The sequence below is a fragment of the Aotus nancymaae genome, unplaced genomic scaffold, assembly GCF_030222135.1.
Source record: "Aotus nancymaae isolate 86718 unplaced genomic scaffold, 86718_ANA_hifiasm-v0.15.2.pri h1tg000016l, whole genome shotgun sequence".
NCBI lineage: Eukaryota > Metazoa > Chordata > Mammalia > Primates > Aotidae > Aotus > Aotus nancymaae.
Genome location: NW_026988428.1, coordinates 64,956,457 through 64,980,406, shown reverse-complemented (window position 1 = coordinate 64,980,406; position 23,950 = coordinate 64,956,457). Strand labels below are relative to the sequence as shown.

The 23,950-nt window shown below is 34.7% G+C and overlaps 1 protein-coding gene across 1 annotated transcript in view; it reads left to right on the top strand.

Annotated features, from left to right (window-relative positions):
• LOC105731139 (pregnancy zone protein-like) overlaps positions 1-23,950 on the top strand; it is a 51,935-nt gene that overhangs the window by 13,071 nt on the left and 14,914 nt on the right. Inside the window, exons 11-17 of the mRNA XM_064377478.1 lie at positions 2,304-2,465; positions 3,055-3,282; positions 4,490-4,553; positions 9,979-10,121; positions 14,432-14,581; positions 21,370-21,537; positions 23,158-23,236. Of these exons, the coding sequence (XP_064233548.1) occupies positions 2,304-2,465; positions 3,055-3,282; positions 4,490-4,553; positions 9,979-10,121; positions 14,432-14,581; positions 21,370-21,537; positions 23,158-23,236 (994 nt within the window). The remainder of the gene's footprint in view (positions 1-2,303; positions 2,466-3,054; positions 3,283-4,489; positions 4,554-9,978; positions 10,122-14,431; positions 14,582-21,369; positions 21,538-23,157; positions 23,237-23,950) is intronic.

The following is a 23,950-nucleotide window of genomic DNA, read 5'->3' as shown; positions in this document are numbered from 1 at the left end:
TTTTCTCATTTGCAAATAAAACGTGGATAATGCTTATCTTTTAGATTTGCTGGGAGGATTAAATAAAATACTAACCATAAAATAATTAACAGTGCCTGGTTAGTTTTCTCCCTTCTCCTGTCACATAAAATCATTGTTTTCCACTCTTTCAGCCTCTTGACACAAAAGGACAGCTATATTATTTTTCATAGTGTGGAGGACTACAGAGTCTTTGAAACTCTTGATAATTATTTTCTGTGTGTTTTTTTTTTTGAGTGAATCAATATGGAGTTTTGTTAATATATTTTCAATGACATGGAAACAGTCCTTAAAAAAAAAACTTCATATACTTAATTTAAAACTTTTCCAGACTATGAACCTAAAGTCAGGATCTTCTGAGACAGCTCTTGTGCCCATACTCGACTTCCTATAGAGGACATGGGAGAAATAAAAATATATGTGTGGTGAAAGAGCTATTTTAGCCTGCTTTTGTAACTTTAGCTTTGCTATGCAATGTGCCAAAAGTTATTTCTCCCTAGGGAGTGCCTCTTTCAACAGTTTGCGAAGGCAGCATAAATTCTCACTTGGTGTTCAGGGCATGAGGTTTTTAAGAAACTAAGTTTTAAATCACAAAATCAAAGTTTACTTTAAAAAATAGTATTTCAAATAGAAAAAAGTACAGCAAATTATAATTTTAAAAGCAAATATAAGTGCAAAATTCAGAAAAACAAAGCATGTTTTACTAACTTCCTCACATGCCTCTGTTATACATTTGTGTAGTTCAGCTGCATACTGTTTGATTGTCTCTTTATAAACAATGATTTTATAACATAATTTTTACAGGAAGAATTCAAACATTCGTCTAGATGATTGAATGTTTTATTACTGGTACTTTTTAAAGTAGTTTTCATTTTAAAGTTTAAAACAGATATCAATATTGACACATTTTAGAGCCAATCATTTAGTAAACTATCAATTTTCTTTCATATAAGAGATGTAAGATTTCTAGGTATTTTAAATTATCTTTTGTAGTAACTAATCTTTTAATTAACAATTCATGAGCAAATGCTTCAGGTTATATTTTGAATTGTATATCTGATATTTTATACTTGGATTTTATATTTTCTTCATTTATCCTAGTACTTCATATCAAATTATCAAGAAATTAATAAATATACAGATATAGATTCATATAGCCATTTCAGGTACAGAGAAGATGATGAGAAGAACTGATTATTTGAAGGATGAGTATGACATGGCCAGAAATGTAAGATAAAAGGGAGAATGCCAAAGGCTCTAGGTATGAAACAGTTTTTCAAGAGCAAAGAACCAAAAAGCAACCAGTGTAATGACCGCTAAGGTTAAAAACATGACCGAATTGACTGAATAATTGCAGGCAAGCAAGAACAGTTATTAAGGCCTTTTAAGATATGGTAAGAATTTTGGATTGAGAAGTGACTGATAGTCTTAAGAAAGACAGTAACATGATCAGGTTAGCTCAGGCTGTATAGAATGGTTCAGACAAGAATGAAGCAACAAGAAAATGCAGAAGATCAAATAGAAAGCTGCTGGAAACCAGATGGGAAAAAATATTGTGGTCTAACTAGAATGGTAGCAACAGATTTGGAGAGAGGTAGATAGAATTAACGTGTATTGATGGGAGATGTGGAGAAGAGACAGCACTTGACAATGAGTTGGAAACAAGCAGTGAAAGAGGAAAATGACTCATTTAAAAAACCCAACTCCTCAGTATTCCTGCATCAATTGTCTAACGGATGAACCATATACTGAAAGAGAGAACACTGGAGATGGAGAAAGTTTGAGATGATAGTGTGATGATCCCACTTTTGGATATTCTCAATTTGAGTGCCCATGAGATATCCAAGAAAACGATTCAAGATTTTGAGATCTATCACATAACAGGATGATTAAAGTCAGTAATAATATGTTGTATATTTCAAGATAATAAATAAATTACAAATGTCTCCTCTGAAAAAATAAGTGAGGTGATATATATGTTAGTCTATTTAATCATTCCACATTGTACAGTATATCAAAACATCACATCGTGCCCCAGAAATGTATATAATTATGATTTGTGAATTTAGAATAATAATAGAAAATAAACTGCCATTTGTCTTCAAAATGATTTTTAAGAAGTAGTATTAAAAAGAAAAACCAAAGTATAGAGCTCAGAAAAGTTTTGTTTTCAGATTCTAAGACTGCCGGTAAATAACAGGGAGTGACCTGGAGGTAAGCATGACGGAGTGGAAGACGTTATCGCCATATGACACTTTAACCAGCTATGACTTTTATATTTCTAGGTTCTTCTAGCCAATGAAAAGCGTCAGCCAATCCCCAACAAAACTGTATTTGTTAGTGTGGAGGAAGCTAGATACCATTCCAGTGCAACTACTGATGAGCATGGTTTAGTGAACATTTCCCTCGACACCACCAACTACACATCACCTTCTATTATAGTTTCAGTAAGTGGAAAGGGGCATCTGGGATCAAACAGACAGAGATGACTGTGGTTAGAATTAAAGATATTTGAGAAGCACGTGAACTTCAGGAATTAAAAAAAAAAAGTGATAACGAGTAAAATGTAAATTAAGCCATGTGGAGACCGAAATTATAAAAAACAGAAAAGTCTGTCAGAAATCTTTTACTTGTATGTAAACTCTGTTGACAATATGATTTAGCTTCAAGAGACATTGAATATATCATCTTGGTATTCCTTTGAAAAATTGAATATTTTTATGATTCTAGTACAAGTTAGATCTTGCTTGGTTTCTTTGGCATACTACTATTTTCGTTTTGTGTTGAATGTTTAAATGTTCTCCTTATGCAAGTTGCAGCCATAGGGTGCTAAGAAAAAGTAATTGACCTTGTTTGTGAATGAATAACATCTACTAAATCAGTATAGCATAAGCTTAAATGATCTCAAGGGGAAGCAGTTTATAGATTATGCTATATTTAAGAAAGCAGCTTCTGATATGGCTTTGTTATATTGCTTTATATATTTACATATATATACATATATATAAACAGCTTATTTATTCTTCCTTCCATTAGGTCAAATACAAAGATAATGACAATCGTTTTGATAACTGGTGGGTTCAAGAATTTCATACACAAACACATTATGTTGCAAAGCATTTTGTTTCCCCAAGCAACAGTTATATTCACCTTAAACCTATTATCGGTACTTTGATCTGTGGGCAAACCCAGGAGATTCAAGCACATTACCTCCTGAATAAACAGATTCTCAAGGATGAAAAAGAATTCACCTTCTACTATTTGGTAAGAATAAGAGCCACTGTAACTCTTTCTGATTGTATAGACTCCAAAATTGCTGGGTCCCTGTCTAAGTAATGCCATTTACAAGATATCAATAATACATTTTTTGTTGTTTTATGCTTGAAGAGAAGTTACTTCCTAACAAGTATGAATGCTTTAATATCTCCTCTACGCTCTGGTCACCACTAAAACTTTTAGAATTTTTCCTTCCATAGTCCCAACAGCAACTTATTGAGCAGGAGAGGAAAGAGCCTAGGATAAAATAATTTTAGTCCAAGAGAAAAATTTTTCTTAGAACTCAGTAGATAAATAACCAAAGGCTAAGAACCATGAACTAATTCAAAAGGAAACAAAACTTTTAAACAATTATCTGGAAAAATATTCAATTCTAATTATTTTACAAAGCTCATGACTGGTGTGATTGCAGAGAAAATGTACATTAGTAGGCAGACTATAAGTTGGAGTGAAACTTCTGAGGCCAATATTCCTATGAATGCCCCAAAATTTAAAATGTCCAAGGCTAAAACTCAACTAAGTCATTTTAAGAAGAAAAAGTTAAATATAGGAAATTCTGTATAAGAGCATTAATTATCAATAACATTTTCTTCATTCCATGAAAAATAGAAAAATTAACAATAAATTTGAATTTTCTAGGTTTATTGTTTCCTAGATATATGACCTTGGATAGTTTACTAATTTCATCTGGAAAGAGAAATGTCAGTCATCTCAACTTAGTCCTGTAGATAATATTAATACCTACTTCATGGAATTATAGTGTAAATTACACAAATTAATATTAAATTACTTAAGTTCCTGGCATATAGAGAATGCTCAATACATTTAGTTTTTTAAAAATAGAGGCAATAATAGAGAATATTGATGTATACTTTATGTCTACCTTCACTATATGTTTGCATAAGGTAGATGTTTGAAATGTTTGTTAAAAAAGTGCATAAATTTTGTTTACATATTTACATATAATACATTTATTAGGAGTGAAAATTTTTAAATAGTAGAACATTATAAAATTATATATTTTTTGTTTAAAGTAGGTAAAGACACATATATGAAGATATTGAAAAGGAAGTTTAGTGAGCAAAATAGATTGGGGTAATACAATTATGGTTCACCAATATATCATGACTGTTTTAAAGTTAGGTTAAAATGTATTTTTTAAAACAGTAATGAACATATTTCCCTCTGTCTTCAGATCGAAGCAAGAGGAAGCATCGCCCAATCAGGAATCCATGTGTTATCCATTGAACAAGGAAATAGTAAGTATTTTTGATATTTCATTTTTCTTTCCCCTATCACCTTGTCAAATTCTGAACAAGTTAGCAGTCTGGAGCTATTTTCACATTAGAAGAAACAGTCACCAACCTCTTCATCCAAAGATGAAGAAGCTGAGGTAATAGGATGACATACTGGGTTCGCTTTAGCCCAGTTAAGATTTTTTCTTCTTTTATAGCATTCCTACATTTTAAATTGTATTCCTAAACTAATATATATTTATTTTATAATTAAATGTCTTTAAAAGGCAGAAAATAACTGAAAAACTGTGGAAAATAACCACAGAAAAAGTTTACTTCTTATGCTTGCATATTCATTTCCTATTACTACTGTAAATGAGTATCACAAATTTACAGGCTTAAAACAATACTTCTAGTTCTTCATTTTCGTGTCTTGAAACATCACTTCTATATTCTAGTTCTGGAGGTCAGAAGTCTCACTAGGCTAAACTCAAGGTGTCACGACTGCATTCCTGCTGGAGCTTGATGGGAGGCTGTTCCTGCCTTTTTTAGCTTCTAAAAGCCTCTTGCATTCTTTGGCTTGTGGTTCCTTTCTTTATCTTCAAATTCAGCTACATACCATCTTCAAATCTCTCTCACCTTCCTGTCTTCCTCCTAGAAAGACCCTTGTGATTACATTGGGCCCACCTGGATAATCCAGACTAACCTTCACACCTCAAGATCCTCAATTTAATCATTTCCGCAAAGGCCCTTTTGCCATATAAAGTAACATATACATAAGTTTTGGAAATTGAATATCTTCAGGGGCCATTATTCTATTTACCACTATCTTCCGATTGGCCCAAGATTCACATTCATCCCTCATGCAAAGTACATTCACTCTACCCATCATCCCTAGAAGCCTCAATCCATTACACCATTAACACAAGATTAAAAGCTCACAGTCTCATCAGCTCAAAAGATCCAAATCTCATCATCTGAATCATCTCAATTAGGTGTTAATGAGGCCCTGGACATAATCCATCGTAGGGCAAAAAGAGTCATTAGTCCCAAGAAGTGCTGAAATCTGGCTGGGAAAACAACATAGTTTCAACACCTGGGAATAATCCTCTTTTAGTTCACGTCTCTGTCCTCTGGGCGCCAGGATCCACTCTTGGAATCATTCACCCTTTTTCATGAAGAATGTGTTTGCAGCTGAATTGTTTTATCAGACCTTGTTTCCTGCTTGCATAATATGAGAGGACATTCTTCTTTTACTCTATGCTCTCTCTGTCCCTTTTAGCTGAAGCTGACAGTGTTTCTGTTAGTATAAATTTTTCAAGAACCAGGTAGGTCTCCTGTGTTCACAGAGAATTCTTCTTTTAAACAAAAAGCTTCTTCTATCTCCCATTTTGGCTGGATCATTCTATCTCCCATTTTGGCTTTTGCTGAGATGAGTAAGGGTATCTAAGAGTCATGCCCTTAATATTTTCAAATAGCCCTATTCTGTGACTAAATTACTCTGACATTTTTGTTTTTCTGCAAAGCAAATCTTTAGCAAACAATTGTTGTCCAGTCACATCATAGCTTTTTTTCTAGAGCACAATTTCCTGACAGTGAATGTCTTAATTTTACTGATTCTAGATAAGCTGAGAAATTTCCAAATTATCAAGTCCTAGTTCGTTTTTGATGACTAATTCCTCATTCAATTTAAGTTTTTTCTTTCCAGTTTTATTATAAACAGGAAGAAAGAGTCAGACTAACCCTTTAACACTTTTCTTTAAAAGCTTCTCCCTAAATATCTAAATTCATTAACATTTGGTATTTCTTTTTCTTAAATATTTTGTTGACTTTACCAGTGAAGCCATCTGGACATAGAATTTTCTTTGTGAGAAGATTTTAAATACAAATTTATTTTCTTTAATTAAGTGCAATATAAGTTTGCTGCTACTTTAGTAAATTTTTGGTTGTATATGTCATTTAAAATCTTGTCTATTTTTCTAAACTGTTTAATTCATTGACATAAAATAGCCCATAACATTCTTTTATAGTTTTAAAGTATCTGTAATTTCTATAGTAACAGCACCTCTTTTATTCAAGATATTTATAATTTACGTCTTTTCTTGATCAGTGTGGCTGGAAGCTTCTCAATTGTAATTTCAAACAGCTAGTTTTTGGTTTAATTGATTTTCTTTTTTCATTTTTGTATCAGTGGTATTCACTGATCTTTATCAATTAAAGATTGATTTTAATTTAGTCTTCTTTTTATACTTTCTTCATGAGGATGCTGGGGTCATTGAGAACTTTCTTCTTTTCTAATGTAGTGTTTAGTGTTACACATTTTTCTGTTAATAATGCTTTGGTTGCATCCCATAACATTTACATGTGATGCTTTAATTTTGAATCAATTTAAAACATTTTCTATTTTCCTTTTTGATTTCTTCTTTGGACTATGAATTATTCAGAAGCGTGTTATTTAGTTTCTAAATGGGAGACATTTTAGAGATCTTTCTGTTACTGATTTCTGATTTAATGCCATTATGATTGTATGACTTTACTTTTAAATTTATGGAGACATTTTATAGCTCAGAAAATATGGTCTATCTTGGTAAATGTTAGAATGCGTATTCTGCTGCTGTTAAGTGTTCTCTGAATGTCACTGAGATCAACTGGGTTAATAGAATTTCTCTATCTTAGATCACACTTTTCTTCTTTATTTCCTTGAGTCATAAATATCTTATTAATTTGTTATCCTGGGAAGAATGTTTAACATTTCATAGAAAGATAAGTAAAATTTTCTTTTTAACAAAAACTAAGTACAGCTGACCTATTTACTTGTTACCTGTTGTCCCCACGTTAAATCTCATAAGGAAATAATAGACTTCTTTTTGTTAGTTTGTTTTGAAATTTAAAACAAAATTGAATATTTATGAGCTATCATTTGACTAAAGCAACTTTTATTAACAGAGCTCATTTAGAAAGATCAAAACACCTGTACCTCCAGGGTCAGTTAATATATCCAGGAAAAAGTGAAGAATATATATTTAAGATTTGGCATGTGTTTTATATTTTAACTCTGAAACATTGTTTCTTGTATTAGCACTTGGCACACAGTGGGTAGATAATAAATATTTTTAAATGAATTCATAAATCAAGGATAAGTTATCTCTTGGTTTACAATTTACCAGAGCCAAATTGTGAAAAAAAATCCACCAGAATTATATCCAAAGGGAGTATACATTCCTGTCTTAATGCATCTCTGTAATAGAAATCTTGGATAACAGTGTTAATAAAGCATGCTCTACGCCCTCAAGATGCCCACAGTCGAGTAGAGATAACGAGGTGCTGCCTCTGTTTAAGCACCTAAACACTTACAAGTTATAACAAATCCCATTTCTTCTAAATGCTCTTAATAGAAGAGCTAAATAAAACCCTAGAGTTTTCCGTACACTTTATTTTGTGTGAAAGTTGATACCTAAAAAAGTATCTCAACGTGCTCAACTTAGTAAAAGCCCACGCCAAGAGGACTCTCCTCTCAGTCATTATATTTCTCTAGCTCCCCTTTGCCTCTTTTAAGTAGTTCAATGCAGCATCAAGCAAAACTTATACCCTAATATCCTGTACATGTTTTCAAATAAAAATTGATTTTTAATTAGTCACCTAACTCAATTATTTACAACTTTTCCTTTAAATAGTCATGTAAAGTTTGATTAAAATACTCTTTTAATTAATCATGAATTTAAGTTTGATTTCAAAATATGAATGTTTGTTTGTAATTTTTTTGAGCTCCAGATTAGCCTCTAAGTAAATTTCCTGTAACTCTACTTCTAGATGAAAACTTTTTTTTTCATAGACTTTCTCCCAGTCTTTTTGAGCCAGCAAGAGGCTTCTAAGGTCATGATAAGGATGTAAAACCCACACTCTGAAACCCCGCTCACCGTAGGTTCTTCTTAGGTCTATAACATCTCTTAGGTCTATATAATCTCTTACTGGTTGTTTTCTTTCTGCTTGAAATAAAGCATAAAATTTGAATACGTTCATTCAAATATGAAACATTGACTCTAAATTTCTATTTAATCTTTGATTTTATGTTATTGAACATTATATTGATATTTTTAGAGCAGGTAAGGTTGTCTCTCATAACATATGAAAAATAAAGTGCCTCACAAAGCAATGCCTTCAAAGTTTGTTTCTGCAGAAGAGTTTAAATCCTGTATGGACTGAATACTAAGGTGGTGGGGTGGGGAGAAGTGTCTCTCTCTCTCTCTTTTGCGTGTGTGTGTGAGACAGAGTTTCACTCTTGTTGCTCATACTGGAGTGCAATGGTGCGATCTCAGCTCACCTCACTGTATGCCTTTTGGGTTCAAGTGATTCTCCTGCCTCAGCCTCCCACGTAGCTGGGATTACAGGCATGCACTACCACACCCAGCTAATTTTGTATGTTTAGTAGAGACAAGGTTTCACCATATTGGTTAGGCTGATCTCAAACTCCTGACCTCAGGTGATCCACCCACCTCAGCCTTCCAAGGTGCTGGGATTACAGTCCTGAGACACCACACCCGGCCGAAGTGGCCCTGTTTTTAAGAAAAAATATACTTTATTTTATTTAATGACAGCTATGTAAATGGTTTTTTGACTTTGTCTTTGAGATTTAGGAAACTCAATGAAAATCTTAAGTACTCTAGTGTAATAACCATTTATTGCAGCTTCCTAATAAAATTAACTCCCGCCTATGTCTAACCCTGCTCCAGAATTCCACGTTTATTTGGCTTTCATCTTACTGTTTCAGATTTATTTTGACTCTGCTGTTTCTCTGTATTTTCATGAAAGCTGTCTTCAAATCTTTCATATATATAGGAAGGGTACAATTTTTAGAGAATAATTTTATGCTACAAAGATCAAACTTAGAACATTCATGAAAAAACTCAAGGGGAATGTTACATAAGCACTATGGAGTTCACACAGAGGACAACCACTAAGATGAACACACAGAATTCTATTCTAAAAATCAAAGGCTCACAGGCTTTGTATGTGATCTGTATCTGTATCCCTGCTGTATTATAAGTGGCCTGAAGGAAAAGACTGTGTTGCATTGTTTGTATTGTCCTTACATATACACAAGAATTATAACCAAAAGTGTCTAGAAGTTCTTTCTTCTCTCTTGACTGCTTTCTGAATAATGTTTTTAAATTTAGAAACAGAGACATGCATTAAATGTCTTTTTCCTACTTAAGCAGAGGAAATGGACAATTAAACCTGTATCTTTAAGGGAAAATGTCATTAGCTCAGCATATATTCATTGAACACTATTTCCTGCACAGTGGTGTAAATGCAAGTCTTTTCTTACTTCAGTGTGCTCCAAATGTAAATAAAGTCCATAGTTGGAAATGCCTTTTTTTTAAAACAAAAAATTGATAATTCTGTTCCTAATGTGTTATTCTGGGCTTGTTCTTCTTTTTAAATTCTCCAGTGGAAGGGGTGTTTTCCTTCTCCTTTCGAGTAGAATCAGTCCTCGCTCCCAGTGCCCATCTGCTTGTTTACACCGTTTTACCTAATGGAGAGATTGTCGCAGACCTTGACAAGTTTGAGGTTGAAAACTGTTTTGCCAACAAGGTGGGTTGTTTTGTTTAAGACTAGTCCTTTTATTCTTCTCCCATTGTGATGTGTGGGAAAGAAAGAAATAAGACAAATGGACACACAGTGCTCCTAAAACATTCCTCCCAACTACCTCTAATGGCAGAGTGATGCCATACTGAGAAGTCTAGTGCTGACATCTGAAACAGGCCACCACAAACACAATTTTTAAATCTCTTGTTTTGTTATAAAATTCATATGGATTTCCAAATCAAGTAATCTATAAACTTTTAATAGTTTTAATTTTTTAATATTTTGTTACTAATATTTTTGGATGGATGTGGTGGCTCATGCCTGTAATCCCAGCACTTTGGGAGCACAAGGCGGGCAGATCATGAGGTCAGGAGTTTGAGTCTAGCTTGGCCAACATGGTGAAACTCCGTCTCTAATGAAAAATACAAAGAAATTAGCTGGGCATACTGGCACGCACCTGTAATCCCAGCTACTCAAGAGGCTGAGACAGGAGAATGACTGAACCTGGGAGGCAGAGGTTGCAGTGAGCCAAGATTACACCACCGCACTCTAGTCTGGGCAACAAAGCAAGGCTCCATCTCCAAAAAATAAAAATAAAATTAAAAAATAATGATAGCCTAAAATTTTAACATAGGTTCAAATGACATCTTTTTTATTTAAGGAATTCAAAGCTGCCATGTGAAGCTCTCTGAGATATAAGTATGCTTTATTCCAACAGAATTTGGTGCTGTTTATCTGATTTTCACTCCTCTAGCAGCATAATCATAACATTAGCAATCAGATAAGAGCTGCCTAGTTCAGATGCCTGTTTTCAAATATACCTGGAAGGATTTCTTTTTTTTTTTCAAAAAAATTGTTTTTACAAAATAATTTGCCAAAATATTTCAGAATAGTGGCAAGTAACATACTCTGGTTAAGCATTTACAATAAAGATTTACTTTTAATCCAAGTTTTCAGAAAAAGTAATTGAGAGAGGGACATACTTGCATTAAATAACAAAAATATAAATATATGAATGTCATAAAATCACACTATTTTGGAATGCTAAAGGACCCTGGGAAATTCCAATCCAATTTCCTCACTTTACAAAATAGGGACTAAGAACCAAATAAGGTTATTTACTAGTCAAGATCACACAGGTACATAATTAACAAAGGCTATGCAAAGAAAATCAAAGGCAGAATATTTTCTGTATTTTTTTTCTATTCATATTTTGAGATCACATCTCTTCATTTACCTGTAAGGTTAAAAAAAACATAGCTGGTCAATGCTTAAATCAAGTAATATTATTAAAGATAACATTTAAGGTTATAATGCAGATTCTCATGTGTGGACACGTCATATTTTAATAGCTTATAGGTAGGACTTGAATCCATTTCTCCTAGTCACATAAACAAGTTTTACTTCCTTTCTCTTTTTATTCTTGAATTAAATACTAAATAGCTTTCCTTTACATAGTTATCATTTTAGTACGATGATTGGAAATTAAATATTAGCACAAATTACTCATCAGTTTCAAGGCATACAGCTTTATTTTGCCATTAACCCCAATGTTTGAAGTTAGCAGGGCTTTTTAAAACTGGGGCTTCTAGCATTTCATTGACTTACACTAAAATCGTTGCCTCCCTTCCTCAATCACCCAGTTAATTTCAACCTTGACCTCCCACAGCTGTACTGCTTTACTCAGTCCACAAAAAAAAAAATCACTGATTCCACCCTCTCTGCCTCTTATGAAGCAATACTGGAGAGGAAAAACAAAACCCATTCCTTTAAGAAAGATTCCGCCTCCTCTCTTATAAGCAAGCACCTAATGAATGGTCATTGTGGAGTCTACTAAGTCAAACACTTTACTACTCAGCATTGGGAGAAGCTGCCGCTGCGGCCGCCGCCGCCGGTCTGAGGCTGCAGTGGGTTTCTCTGCACCGGGTTTCTCTGCAGCGTTGCAGAATCCACACCTGCGGGGGAAGATCTGGGGCGGGTATGCGCGGCCTACGGCGCGGCGGCGAGGGCCTGACGCTTAGGACGTCCTCTGGTTTTCCGTACGAAGGCGGGGAGTACTAAAGTCAGTTGCTGGCTGACTTTAGATGCCTGTTTTCAAACATACCTGGAAGGATGTTTTTTTTAACATGGGCTTTGTGGAAATTAAAACAAAATATGTTTATAGCAAGTGAACATTTCTGCCCTGAGACCTATATTTAGATTATCTTGTTTTAAATATACAGTGAAATAAGAAAAATACACAGTAGATCCTGATGTAAACCTTCAACTCCATTTTACTAAAGAGTGCTATTAAACTTGGACAGTGTGTCCAAGAAGCATAGTGTCTGTTCTGTTTGGATTTCTGTGTGTTTCACAGCCACTGAGAAGAGACTCCTTCATGCTTCAATACCTTTACTGTTAATGGTGGGTGGGTAGTTGGTTGTTCCGTCTTGGAATGGCCATGTTATGCTCTGGCTTTCAGCACACCTCATTCATTCTAGCAGTGGAGTCTCTTTCTGGATCAGTATCCTCTTCAGACTCTGGAAATTAGAGAAGTATTATAAAACAGAATTGGCAGAAAAGTAATTCTCTCCCCAGACTCCAGTCTGAAAAACACTTCTGATTTTGCAAAACATCTGATCGTCCCTGTGCAACAGTATAAAACTTCACTAGAGAAACAAAAGCCCATGGACATTATATTCAATTACTTCATGTTAAATACCTTTTAAATCATCATTGATCAGAATTGAAGATCAGCTATAAAAAATAACATGAACAAAAATTCATAAGATGATTCAGAAGAAAGTTGACTACCACAAAAGTTAAAAAAGACAGTAGATCTATTAAAATTACAAATTAAGCACCTTAAAAATTAGACATCTTGGTGAGACGATGAGCAAATAAACAGTGCACAGAGGATGTGAGGAAAGATCCCAAGTCAGACACGAATCCCTGCAAAATGATACATTTAAATTTTTTTTAAATCTTTGCTGAGACAGAGAAAATAGTTTTCTATTCAAACTCCATATACTTATTTCTCCACTTAAAAACAACAGATTTAGTGCACACATTAAATATTATGTAATAGTTGGAATTGTTTATTATACCCAATTGGATATAGTTATTCATTAAGAATAACATTGGTAATAACTAATATAATATATGAGGTACAGACTCCTTTGAAATATACCTTAAAGTTCTGTTTCGGTTTTCATATCAGTAAAACATTTTCTATGTTCTAAAGTGTTCACTTCTTGCTAATAGTGTTTCTAGTTTATTATAATCGCAAATTACTTGTTCTTTTGACATAGTCACTAACACATTTTAATGAACTGAAATTTTCTAAAAATAAAAACAAGTATATTTCAAAGAGATTCTCTGTAAGCAAGGTTTTCATGTTTTAAATTAGAAAGATGAATACTACTGCATCTTGAAGATAAATAATTATTGATTTATTTTTCATATATGTCTTATGATAAGCGATTCCAAACTGCTATATTAATTCGGTAGACCACAAAGCTGGATTGTCATAGTGAAATTTAGCAACCGAATTTAGCTAAACATTCTGATATTTCATTCCAATACAACTCAGTTTTCAGTCCAAGAATCAAGGAAGTTACCCAATGCTACAACTATATAACTCAGATTCTTCTCAAGAAATGTCTATATCCACAGAAGGAATTAATAGATTCACTTACCAATTAATTTTTTTGGCCAAAGTGGAATCAAATCTTTGGGAAAATTCTGTACAATTTTCTGTTGTTTTTCATTCACCATTTTTTGAATTGTCTGAACCAATTAACTCTTAGGCTGTATATTAGATATTTAACTTTTTAAATAGACCAATAAATCCCCAATCATGATGAACAGTCCCACACTGCTTTAGAATTTCAGATGACTGAGACTGCCAACTGGAGGAGATGCCTGTTGGCTGGTCCCAGGGGTGGAATGTGATTTTCACATCACTGTGCAAACTACACACAGTCATCCAGTCATGACAAAAACACGGCACAGAGATAGGTCAGTGATAGCAAGGGATGCATCTTTCTTGTATGTGTGTTTTCAATTCTATTCAGAGTTCTATTTCTATACGATTAAAGTCAATTTATATTTCACCAGTTATACAAGGAATGGAAAACCTGGGTTAACTGGAATCAAATTCCCAGGTTTTCCAGAAACACTGAATTGGTAGTTCCTAAGCTGTTCACCTCTTAATTCTGCTCTGAGATGAACAAAGAGAAAGGAAGTATAGAAAAGCCTGCTCTTACTCTGGAGTAGAAGGGCTGGTTACTGTAATAATTATAAAAGCGTCTGCTTTAATCATGTCCTCTTTATAGGTAAATTTGAGATTCTCCTCAGCTCAGAGCCTGCCAGCCTCAGACAACCGCCTGAAGGTGACAGCCACCCCCTTCTCCCTCTGTGCCCTCCGTGCTGTAGACCAGAGTGTGCTGCTAATGAAGCCTGAAGCTGAACTCTCACCTCAATCTGTGAGTCCCATTTCAACCTTGGGGATCATGAAATGCTCACATGATAAGATCATTTTTGGAACTTCAAAAATGTTTGCAAAAAGCAAGTTCTTCAGCGTGACAGGCATAGTGTAATTCTGCAACAAGCGTAAATTGCATGAAGTAATTTACAAATTTTATCTCATTGTATTCTCTGTTATATTCTCATTGAAGGAGCAATCTTGCTTGCCAAAACAACCTTCATGCCTGGCACAGAATCTTTTGTTTTTTTAACTTTTGAGTTCTGGGGTACATATGCCAGATGTACAGGTTTGTTACACAGGTAAACGTTTGCCATGGTTGGAGGTTTGCTGCACAGATCAATCCATCACCTAGGTATTAAGCCCAGCATCTATTAGGTATTCTTCCTCTGCTCTCCCTCCCACTGCCCCCGCCCCAACAGGCCCCAGCGTGTGTTGTTGCCTGCCATGTGTCCATGTGTTCTCAGCATTCAGCTCCCACTTGTAAGTGAGAACATTTGGTGTTTGATTTTCCACTCCTGCATTAGTTTGCCAAGGATAATGGCTTCCAGGTCCATCTATGTCCCTGCAAAGGACATGATCTCATTTTTTATGGCTGCATAGTATTCCATGGAGTATATGTACCTCATTTTCTTTATCCAGTCTATCAGTCTTCTCTATTGTAAATAGTGATGCAATGAACATTTATAATAGAATGATTTCTATTCCTTTGGGTATATACCCAGTAATGAGATTGTGGGTCAAATGGTATTTCTGCTTCTAGATCTCTGAGGAATTGCCACACTGTCTTCTACAATGGTTGAACTAATTTGCACTCCCACCAACATTGTAAAAGTGTGCCTTTTTCTCCCCAACCTCACCAGTATCTGTTGTTTCTTGACTTTTTAATATTCACCATTCTGGCTGGTGTGAGAGGGTGTTTCCTGGTGGTTTTGATTTGCATTTCTCTAATGATCAGTAAGATTGAGCTTTTTGTCATAAGTTTGTTGGCCTCATGAATATCTTCTTTGAGAATTGTCTGCACATGTCCTTTGCCCACTTTTTAAGGGGGTTGTTTTTTTCTTGTAAATTTGTTTAAGTTCCTTGTGGAGCTGGATGTTTGATCTTTGTCAAATGAATAGATTGCTAATATCTTCTCTCACTGTGTAGGTTGTCTGTTCACTCTGATGATAGTTTCTTTGGCTGTGAAGAAGCTCTTTAGTTTAATGAAGTCTCATTTGTCAATTTTTTGTTGTTGCTGCTTTTGGAGATTTTGCCATAAAATCTTTGCTCATGCCTGTGTCCTAAATGGTACTGCCTAGATTTTCTTCTAGGGTTTTTATAGATTTGGGTTTTACATTTAAGTCTTTAATCTATCTTCAGTTAGTTTTTGTATAAGGTGTAAGAAAGGGTTCCAGTTTCAATTTTCTGCATATGGCTAGCGAGCACTCCCAGAAGCATTTACTAAATAGGGAATCCTTTCCCCATTGCTTTTTTCACATTTGTTAAAGATCAATCAGATGGCTGTAGATGTGTGGTCGTATTTCTGAGTTCTCTATTCTGTCGCATTGGTTTATGTGTCTGTTCTTGTACCAGGACTCTGCTGTTTTTGCTACTGTAGACTTGCAGTAGAGTTTGAAGTCAGGTAGCATGATGCCTCAATCTTTGTTCTTTATGCTTAGGATTGTCTTGGCTATTTGGGCTCTCTTTTGGTTCCATGTGATTTTTAAAATAGCTTTTTCTAATTCTGCGAAAGTTGTCAATGGAAGTTTAATAAGAATAGCATTAAATTTATAAATTTCTTTGGTCAGCATGGCCAGTTTTATGATATTCATTCTTCTTATTTATGAGCATGAAATGTTTTTCCATTTGTTTGTGTCCGCTATGAATTCTTGAACGGTGGTTTGTAGTTCTCCTTGAAGAGGTTCTTCACTTCCCTTGTTAGCTCTATTTCTAGGTATTTTATTCTCTTTGTAGCAATTGTGAATGGGAGTTCGTTCATGATTTGGCTCTGCTTGTCTATTGTTGGTATATAGGAATAAATGCTAGTGATTTTGCACATTGAATTTGTGTCTGAGGCTTTGCTGAAGTTGCATATCAACCTAAGAAACTTTTGGGCAGAGATGATGGGGTTTTCTAGATAGAGGATCATGTAATCTGTGAACAAAGATAATATGACTTCCTCTCTTCCTATTTAAATATGCTTTATTTCTTTTGTTTGCCTGATTGCCCTACTCAGAAATTCAAATACTGTGTTTAATAGGAGTGGTGAGAGAGAGCATCCTTGTCTTGTGCAGGTTTTCAGTGGGAATGCTTCCTGCTTTTGCCCATTTGGTGTGATATTGGCTGTGGGTTTGTCATAAATGGCTCTTATTATTTTGAGGTGTATTCCTTCAATACCTAGTTCATTGAGAATTTTTAATGCAAAAGGATATTCAATTTTATTTTAGGCTATTTCTGAGTCTATTGAAATAATCATGTGACTTTGTCTTTAACTCTGTTTATGTGATGAATTGCGTTTCTTGATTTGCATATGTTAAACCAACCTTGCATCCCAGGGATGAAACCAACATAATTGTCTTGGATAAGCTTTTGATGTGCTGCTGGATTTAGTTTGCCAGCATTTAATTGAGGATTTTTGCTTTGATGTACATCAGGGATGTTGGCTTGAAGTTTTCTTTTTCTGTTGTATCTTTGCCAGGTTTTGGTATCAGGATAATGCTAGCCTCATAAAATGAGTTAGGAAGGAGGCCCACCTTTTCAGTCTTTTGGAATAGTTTCATTAGAAGTGGTATCAGCATTTCTTTGTACCTCTGGTAACAATCATCTATAAATTTGTCTAGTCCTGGAATTTTGGTTGGTAGGTTTTTGTTAATGCCTCAGTTTCTGAAATCGTTATTGGTTTATTCAGGGATTCAACTTCTTCCTGGTTCAGTCTTGGGAGGGTGTATGTGTCCAGGAATTTATCCATTTCTTCCAGATTTTATGTTTATGTGTGTAGAGGTGTTTATAGTATTCTCTACTGGTTGTTTGCATTTCTGTGGGGTTGGTGGTGGATTCACTGACTTTTTTGAAGGGTTTTTGTGTCTCCATCTCCTTCTGTTCATTTCTGAACTTTGTTATTTCTTATCTTCTGCTAGCATTGGTTTGCTCTTGGTTCTCTTGTTCCTTTAGTTGTGATGTTAGGTTGCTGATTTGAGATCTCTCTAGCTTTTTGATACGGGCATTTAATGTTATAAATTTCCCTCTTAACACTGCTTCAGCTGCATCCCAGAGATTCTGGTATGTTGTTTCTTTGTTCTTATTAGTCTCAAAGAACTTCTTGACTTCTGCCTTAATTTCATTATTTACCCAGGAGTCATTCAGGAGCAGGTTATTCAATTTCCATGTTGTGTGGTTTTGAGTGAGTTTCTTAATCTTAAGTTCTAATTTGATTGCATTGTGGTTTGACAGACTAATTGTTACAATTTAGTTCTTTTGCATTTGCTAAAGTGTTTTACTTCCAATTATGTGATCAATTTTAGAGAAAGTGCTATGTGGTGATGAGAAGAATATATATTATACAATGATTATATATTATATATAATACAAAAATATCTTATATATGACATAATTATATATTATATAATTATGTATTGTATTATTAAATATATATTATTATATGCTATACTATATATTACATAACATATATTACATTATATATTATATTATGTTTATATATTATATGTAATTATAATTATTATATATTATATATAATATTCTATGTAATATATATATTATATATATATATATTCTTCTCATCACCACATAACACTTTCTCTAAAACTGATCACATAATTGGAATTAAAACACTCCTCAGCAAATGCAAAAGAACTGAAAAGAACTGAAATTTCATAAATATATATTTGGATAGAGAGTTCCAGAGATATCTATCCACTTGATCCAGAGCTTAGTTCAGGTCCTGAATATCTTTGTTGATTTTGTGTCTTGATGAACTGCCTACTATTGTCAGTGGATTGTTAAAGTCTCCCACTATTACTGTGTGGAAGACTAAGTCTCCTTATAATTCTCTAAGAACTTGCTTTATGAATCTGGGTGCTCCTGTATTGGGTGCATATATATTTATGCACCCCAATAAGAGGGTTAGCTCTTCTTGCTGCATTGAACCCTTTGCCATTATGTAATGCCCTTCTTTGTCTTTTTTCATCTTTTTTGGTTTGAAGTTTGTTTTGTTAGAAACTAGGGGCCTGGTATGGTGGCACACTTCCAAAGTTACTTTGGGAGGCCAAGGCAGGTGAATTACCTGAGGTCGGTAATTCAAGACCAGTCTGACCAACACGGAGAAACCCCATCTCTACTAAAAATACAGAATTAGCAAGGCATCGTGGTGCATGCCTGTAATATCAGCTACTTGGGAGGCTGAGGCAGGAGAATCTCTTGATCCCAGGATGCAGAGGTTGCAGTGAGCTAAGATTACACCATTGCACTCCAGCCTGAGCAACGAGAGTGAAAACTCCATCTCAAAAAAAAAAAGAAAGAAAAGAAACTAGGATTGTGACCTCTGCTTTTTTCTGTTTTCTATATGGTTGATAAATTTTCCACCATCCCTTTATTTTGAGCATATGTGTGTCTTTGCACATGAAATGGGTCTCTTGAAGACAGCATACTGATAGATATTGACTCTATCCATCTTGCCCCACAGAGAATCTTATGTGCATCAGATTATCAACACATTTTTAATGAGTGAGTAAATGAATAATAATTATTTTAGATGAGTATTATTACTTTAATATTATGAATGAGGAAAGCACAACTACAATATGTTAAAAATAAGGTTAGCCTTTCCACAGAAAAGTGAACAAAATAAAAAGCTGGTAGGTTAAATTGTTCCAATAATAAACATTCCCTGAGCATATGACCTTATTCCACTTGAGAAATAAGGCAGCTATAAGACATTGATGATAAAAACAATACATTTTAAAGGAGGAATTTGATTCTAATTTCTTTTCTTTTAAGTCCACTTCCCAACCCACCACTAATATATCTTCAAGTAACTATGCAAAATCGTTATGCTTTTCTGAAAATCCAGGCACTGATTCACTGATTTTATGTGTGGACAAAAGAGAATTTCCATTCAATCTTGTCTCTAAAAATGTCTCTTGCAGTGAAGCACTTTCAGAACAGCCGTATATTTTGCTGGCTTCATGGTTCACTTATTTACTTAAGGAATATTTATTGCATCTTGACTATAAGATGGACATTGTTTTGAGAGCAGGATTACTAATGAAGGACAATTGAGATTTGGTCTTTTACCAATACAGATTTATGATCTTGTGAGATATAAAAGCAAGCAAGCAACAAAAACATATAAACATAAAAATTCTGGATTTTTATAAATACTATAAAAAGAATAAACAGAGTATTGATATCAAGAATAAAGGTGGTGAGAAATTTTTGAAATAGTTGAGCAATTTTAAAATTTTTACATTGGAGAATAGTGGGGAGTCCAAAGCAGACTTACCAATAAATGGAAGCAGCATGCCAAAGGTTTTGAGTCAGAATGAATTTGGAGTGTACTGAAAAGGAAAAGGTAATCACCTAATATGTAGCAGTGAGAGGGGAGGGTGATAGAGGCTGCAGGTAGGATGGAAAACTGGGAAGATCGTGGCAAGCTCTGTTTACTTGGTGTGGAATTTGGAGTTGATAGTAAGTGCAATGGTGAATCAATGAGGAAATTTATGCAGGAGAGTGGACAATTGAGATGAATCTATTGAAAAGATCATGTTTGCTGCTGAAAGTATGTGAGCAAGAATGAAAGCACAAGAACAGTTAAGAGGTTACTACAGTGGCACAGATGACAGGTGACAGAAGCCAGATCAGAAGATCTGCATGTGTGTTTAACGGCCTGAACACTGTGTACCTCAGCAGGTGGCCTTACACTAGACTCTGGGCAAAAGCACAATTGAATTGAATTATTTCTCCTTTGTCCCTGTACTTCAATTTTTCTTAAGCTAAACTTGGTCCTAATATAGTAGACTAAAAAGAAAACTTGGTACAGCCTTAGCCATATGAAATGGAAAAAGGAAATGAAACAAGTATTTACAGGGATTGTTTTAGGTAGGGGGCTGGGAGTGGCTTTTATTCTTTCATTACATGTCTCTGTGATGTCAACATTTTCTATGTTTTTTAAAAGTAGGCATTTTTTTCTGGGAAATAGAGACAGTTTTATTTTTACTCAACCAAAATGAATTTTGAGATTTTGACCGATTCATTTCAGCTCTCTATATATTACTTTCTTTTGCACAACAAAAAGAATTAGGATCCATGACCTTTGATATCATTCCATGAGTCTCTGTGTTGCTTTTCATCATGTAAGCATGGGAATGTTAAATAAACACCATAATCTTTTAAATCCCCTCTGGGACATTATCACCTTTTCTTTTCAACTTAAGCAGGCATTTTTAATTTTTTTTTAATTTTTTAAAATTGTACTTTAGATTCTGGGGTACATATGCAGATCATGCAGGACTGTTGCATAGGTACATACACGGCAATGTGGTTTGCTGCCTCCATCCCCCCGTCACCTATATCTGGCATTTCTTCCCATGGTATCCCTCCCCAACCTCCTCACGCCCTGCTGTCCCTCCCCTAGCCCCCCGCAACAGACCCCAGTGTGTGATGCTCCCCTCCCTGTGTCCATGTGTTCTCATTGTTAACACCGCCTATGAGTGAGAACATGCAGTGTTTGATTATCACATTTTAAAATTTGCTCAAAAGAAAAAGATTTTCTTTGTTCTCTCAATGTTGCAGGTCTATAATTTGCTACCAGTAAAGAGTTCTTCACATACCTTTAGAGTTGGAAGTCCTGGGGTTGACTATGGTGGAGATTGTCTCAATGCAAAAGGCATAACTCCTAAGGGAACACTTTATGTAACAGAGCGGGTCCTGGATTGGTACGAACTTTACAGTATCTTCATGGTAATTCTTTTTCCTAAAAACAACAAAAATGAATTTCTATGCCTCTGTTAAAGTGGAGAAACAATGGGTTCTAAGCTCTAGGATTTTTAATTTCCTCCCTCCAACAAAGTGATAAGTAACAGAAAAATATAGAAATCTCAGAGACGGAGAACTTTGTGGACACACAGATATTCACACATGAATTTGTCTGCCACTTTAAACAGAAAGTGGTTAACTTTTAGGCTGCAAACCTTAACCAAATGGATCCCGAAGCTACTTACTACCATCATATTGCCCTCTCAGTGACTCTGGGATTCCAATATGTGAGAAAACCAAAACAAAATATTTTCCATAATGTGTCTGACACCCTCGGAAAGGTGAGCACTGTGTTGGTGACCATCATTTCAGCATTTGCACAAAAAACACTTGAACGAATTCAGGATTGAATACATAAAGTGCAAAACTTTAGTCCTCACAGGGCAGTAAAATTCCAGGAAAACTTAAAGTTGTCTTTCATTAAAAAAGATTAACAAAACTTGTATTAGAAATGTTAGAATGTCTTAAAAATGTAATTCTTTAGTATTAACTATAACTGAGGAGAATTATCCAGGTTGTGAAATTAAATCTTATCACTATCAAACAGCACTAACAACTTCTATCATACCTTCAGGAAGATATATCATTCGTCTGATAGAGGTCTACAGCTTAGCTGAAAGCAATTTAAATCTCCCTCTTCTGGACCTTCCAGAAACGTAAATCGGGTGGTAGAAGGACGGAAAGAACACTTCCTAGTTTATTAACTAGCTGTTTCATCATTGAACATTTATTTATGGTTTATTTCTTTCTGTCGTGTATCACAACCCCCACTGACAACTATGCTCAAGAGTCCCACAGTTTCCCAAATACTCTGAGATAAAATAGCAAATAATATTTATCTGTGACTAATACTGAAGAAGAGGGAAGATGGAAACAGGTGGACTCTAGACAACTGGGGGCATCTGAATAGGGGTTTTAGATGCAGACATCTGAGACAATTAAAAGAAACAGAAAAAAGAGGAAAGGACCACAGGAATGAGCGGAGTGTAGACATTCAGGAAAAGCCATATCTTCTGATAAAACATAAACAAAACAGAGTTTACTAAGACTGTGAAGAACGACCTCCAATATGCAACCCTTCAATTTAAAATAACAAGAAACAAGCAAAAAATGCTCTCTTGTAATAAAGCCATAAGGAGAGCTCTGTGTATGCATACATAGACACAGATACTGTTTCATGGAGAAAAAAAGGAGAAGGAAATATCTAAGTCTAAGATACTCAGTTTTATGGAGGCAAAAAAAGTGACTAAGGAGTATTAGAGTATACCAGACAATATTTAGCAATAAGAATCAGAAATGGGTTTGAATTCCAAATCCTATTCACACACTAGCTCAATGAACTTCACCCTCTATGACTTTTTATAAATAGCTCTCCTCATTATGTGTAATTCTCAAATTTATAAATAGCTCTCCTCATTATGTGTAATTTTCATGATGTGCCATAAACCATATATAAAATAATAGTGAAAGGACAGTACAAATTCAAGTAATTATTTAGTCTCAAGATTGGATTGCCAGTATGCTTTAACAATTATTTTTTTTCAGTCCGTAGGATTAGATATTTTCACCAACTCAAAAATCCATAAGTCACATTTGTGTCCACATCAAGACGGCTCAAGAAGAGGTAAGTGTGCGATTTATTTGTCTGACAGAATAGAAGAAAAATGGTGCTTTATTGAGTTGGTTTAAGATAAAAATCTATTTTTCTAAGTATTGCATCTTGAGACTGCAGCAATTTCTTGGTAAGTTAACCTCAAATAATATTTTTTCCTCAAATATAGGATTTTAAGCATTTATTGTTATTTTCTCTTTGACATCAATATCAACTACCTTTTTGTTTTTGCCTTTAATAGTCTTGACATTTTAGATCTTCCTTATCTATGGTAGATTCAATACCTGAATTAGTCAGAATTAGATTAAATTGCAGTAACAGACAAACTCCTACATCTCAGTGGGTAAGCATATGATAGTTTTATTTTTGCTCATAGAAAATCTACTTGTAAGCTCAGACACTCTCCAGAACAGTTCCCTGGCAAACAGTGAATCAGAGAGAAACAGTTGCTTTACTATGGTGACTCTGCCATCACCAATGTGGCTTTCAGGGTCATACCCATGGAGAAGGAGGTTGCATGTGACTCTTACAGCCAGGAGCAGGAACGGTATACATCACTTCTGCCCATGTTCCTGCTTTAAATGCAGAGCAGGCTGAGAAATGGGAAGGCCCATGTGGATATTAACGGTCTCTCTCATACCTTCTTATGGAAATTGAAGTGATTTTTGTAACATTGAACAAAAGAGAGTAATTCAACTTTTGGCAGATACTCTACTACTGCATAGT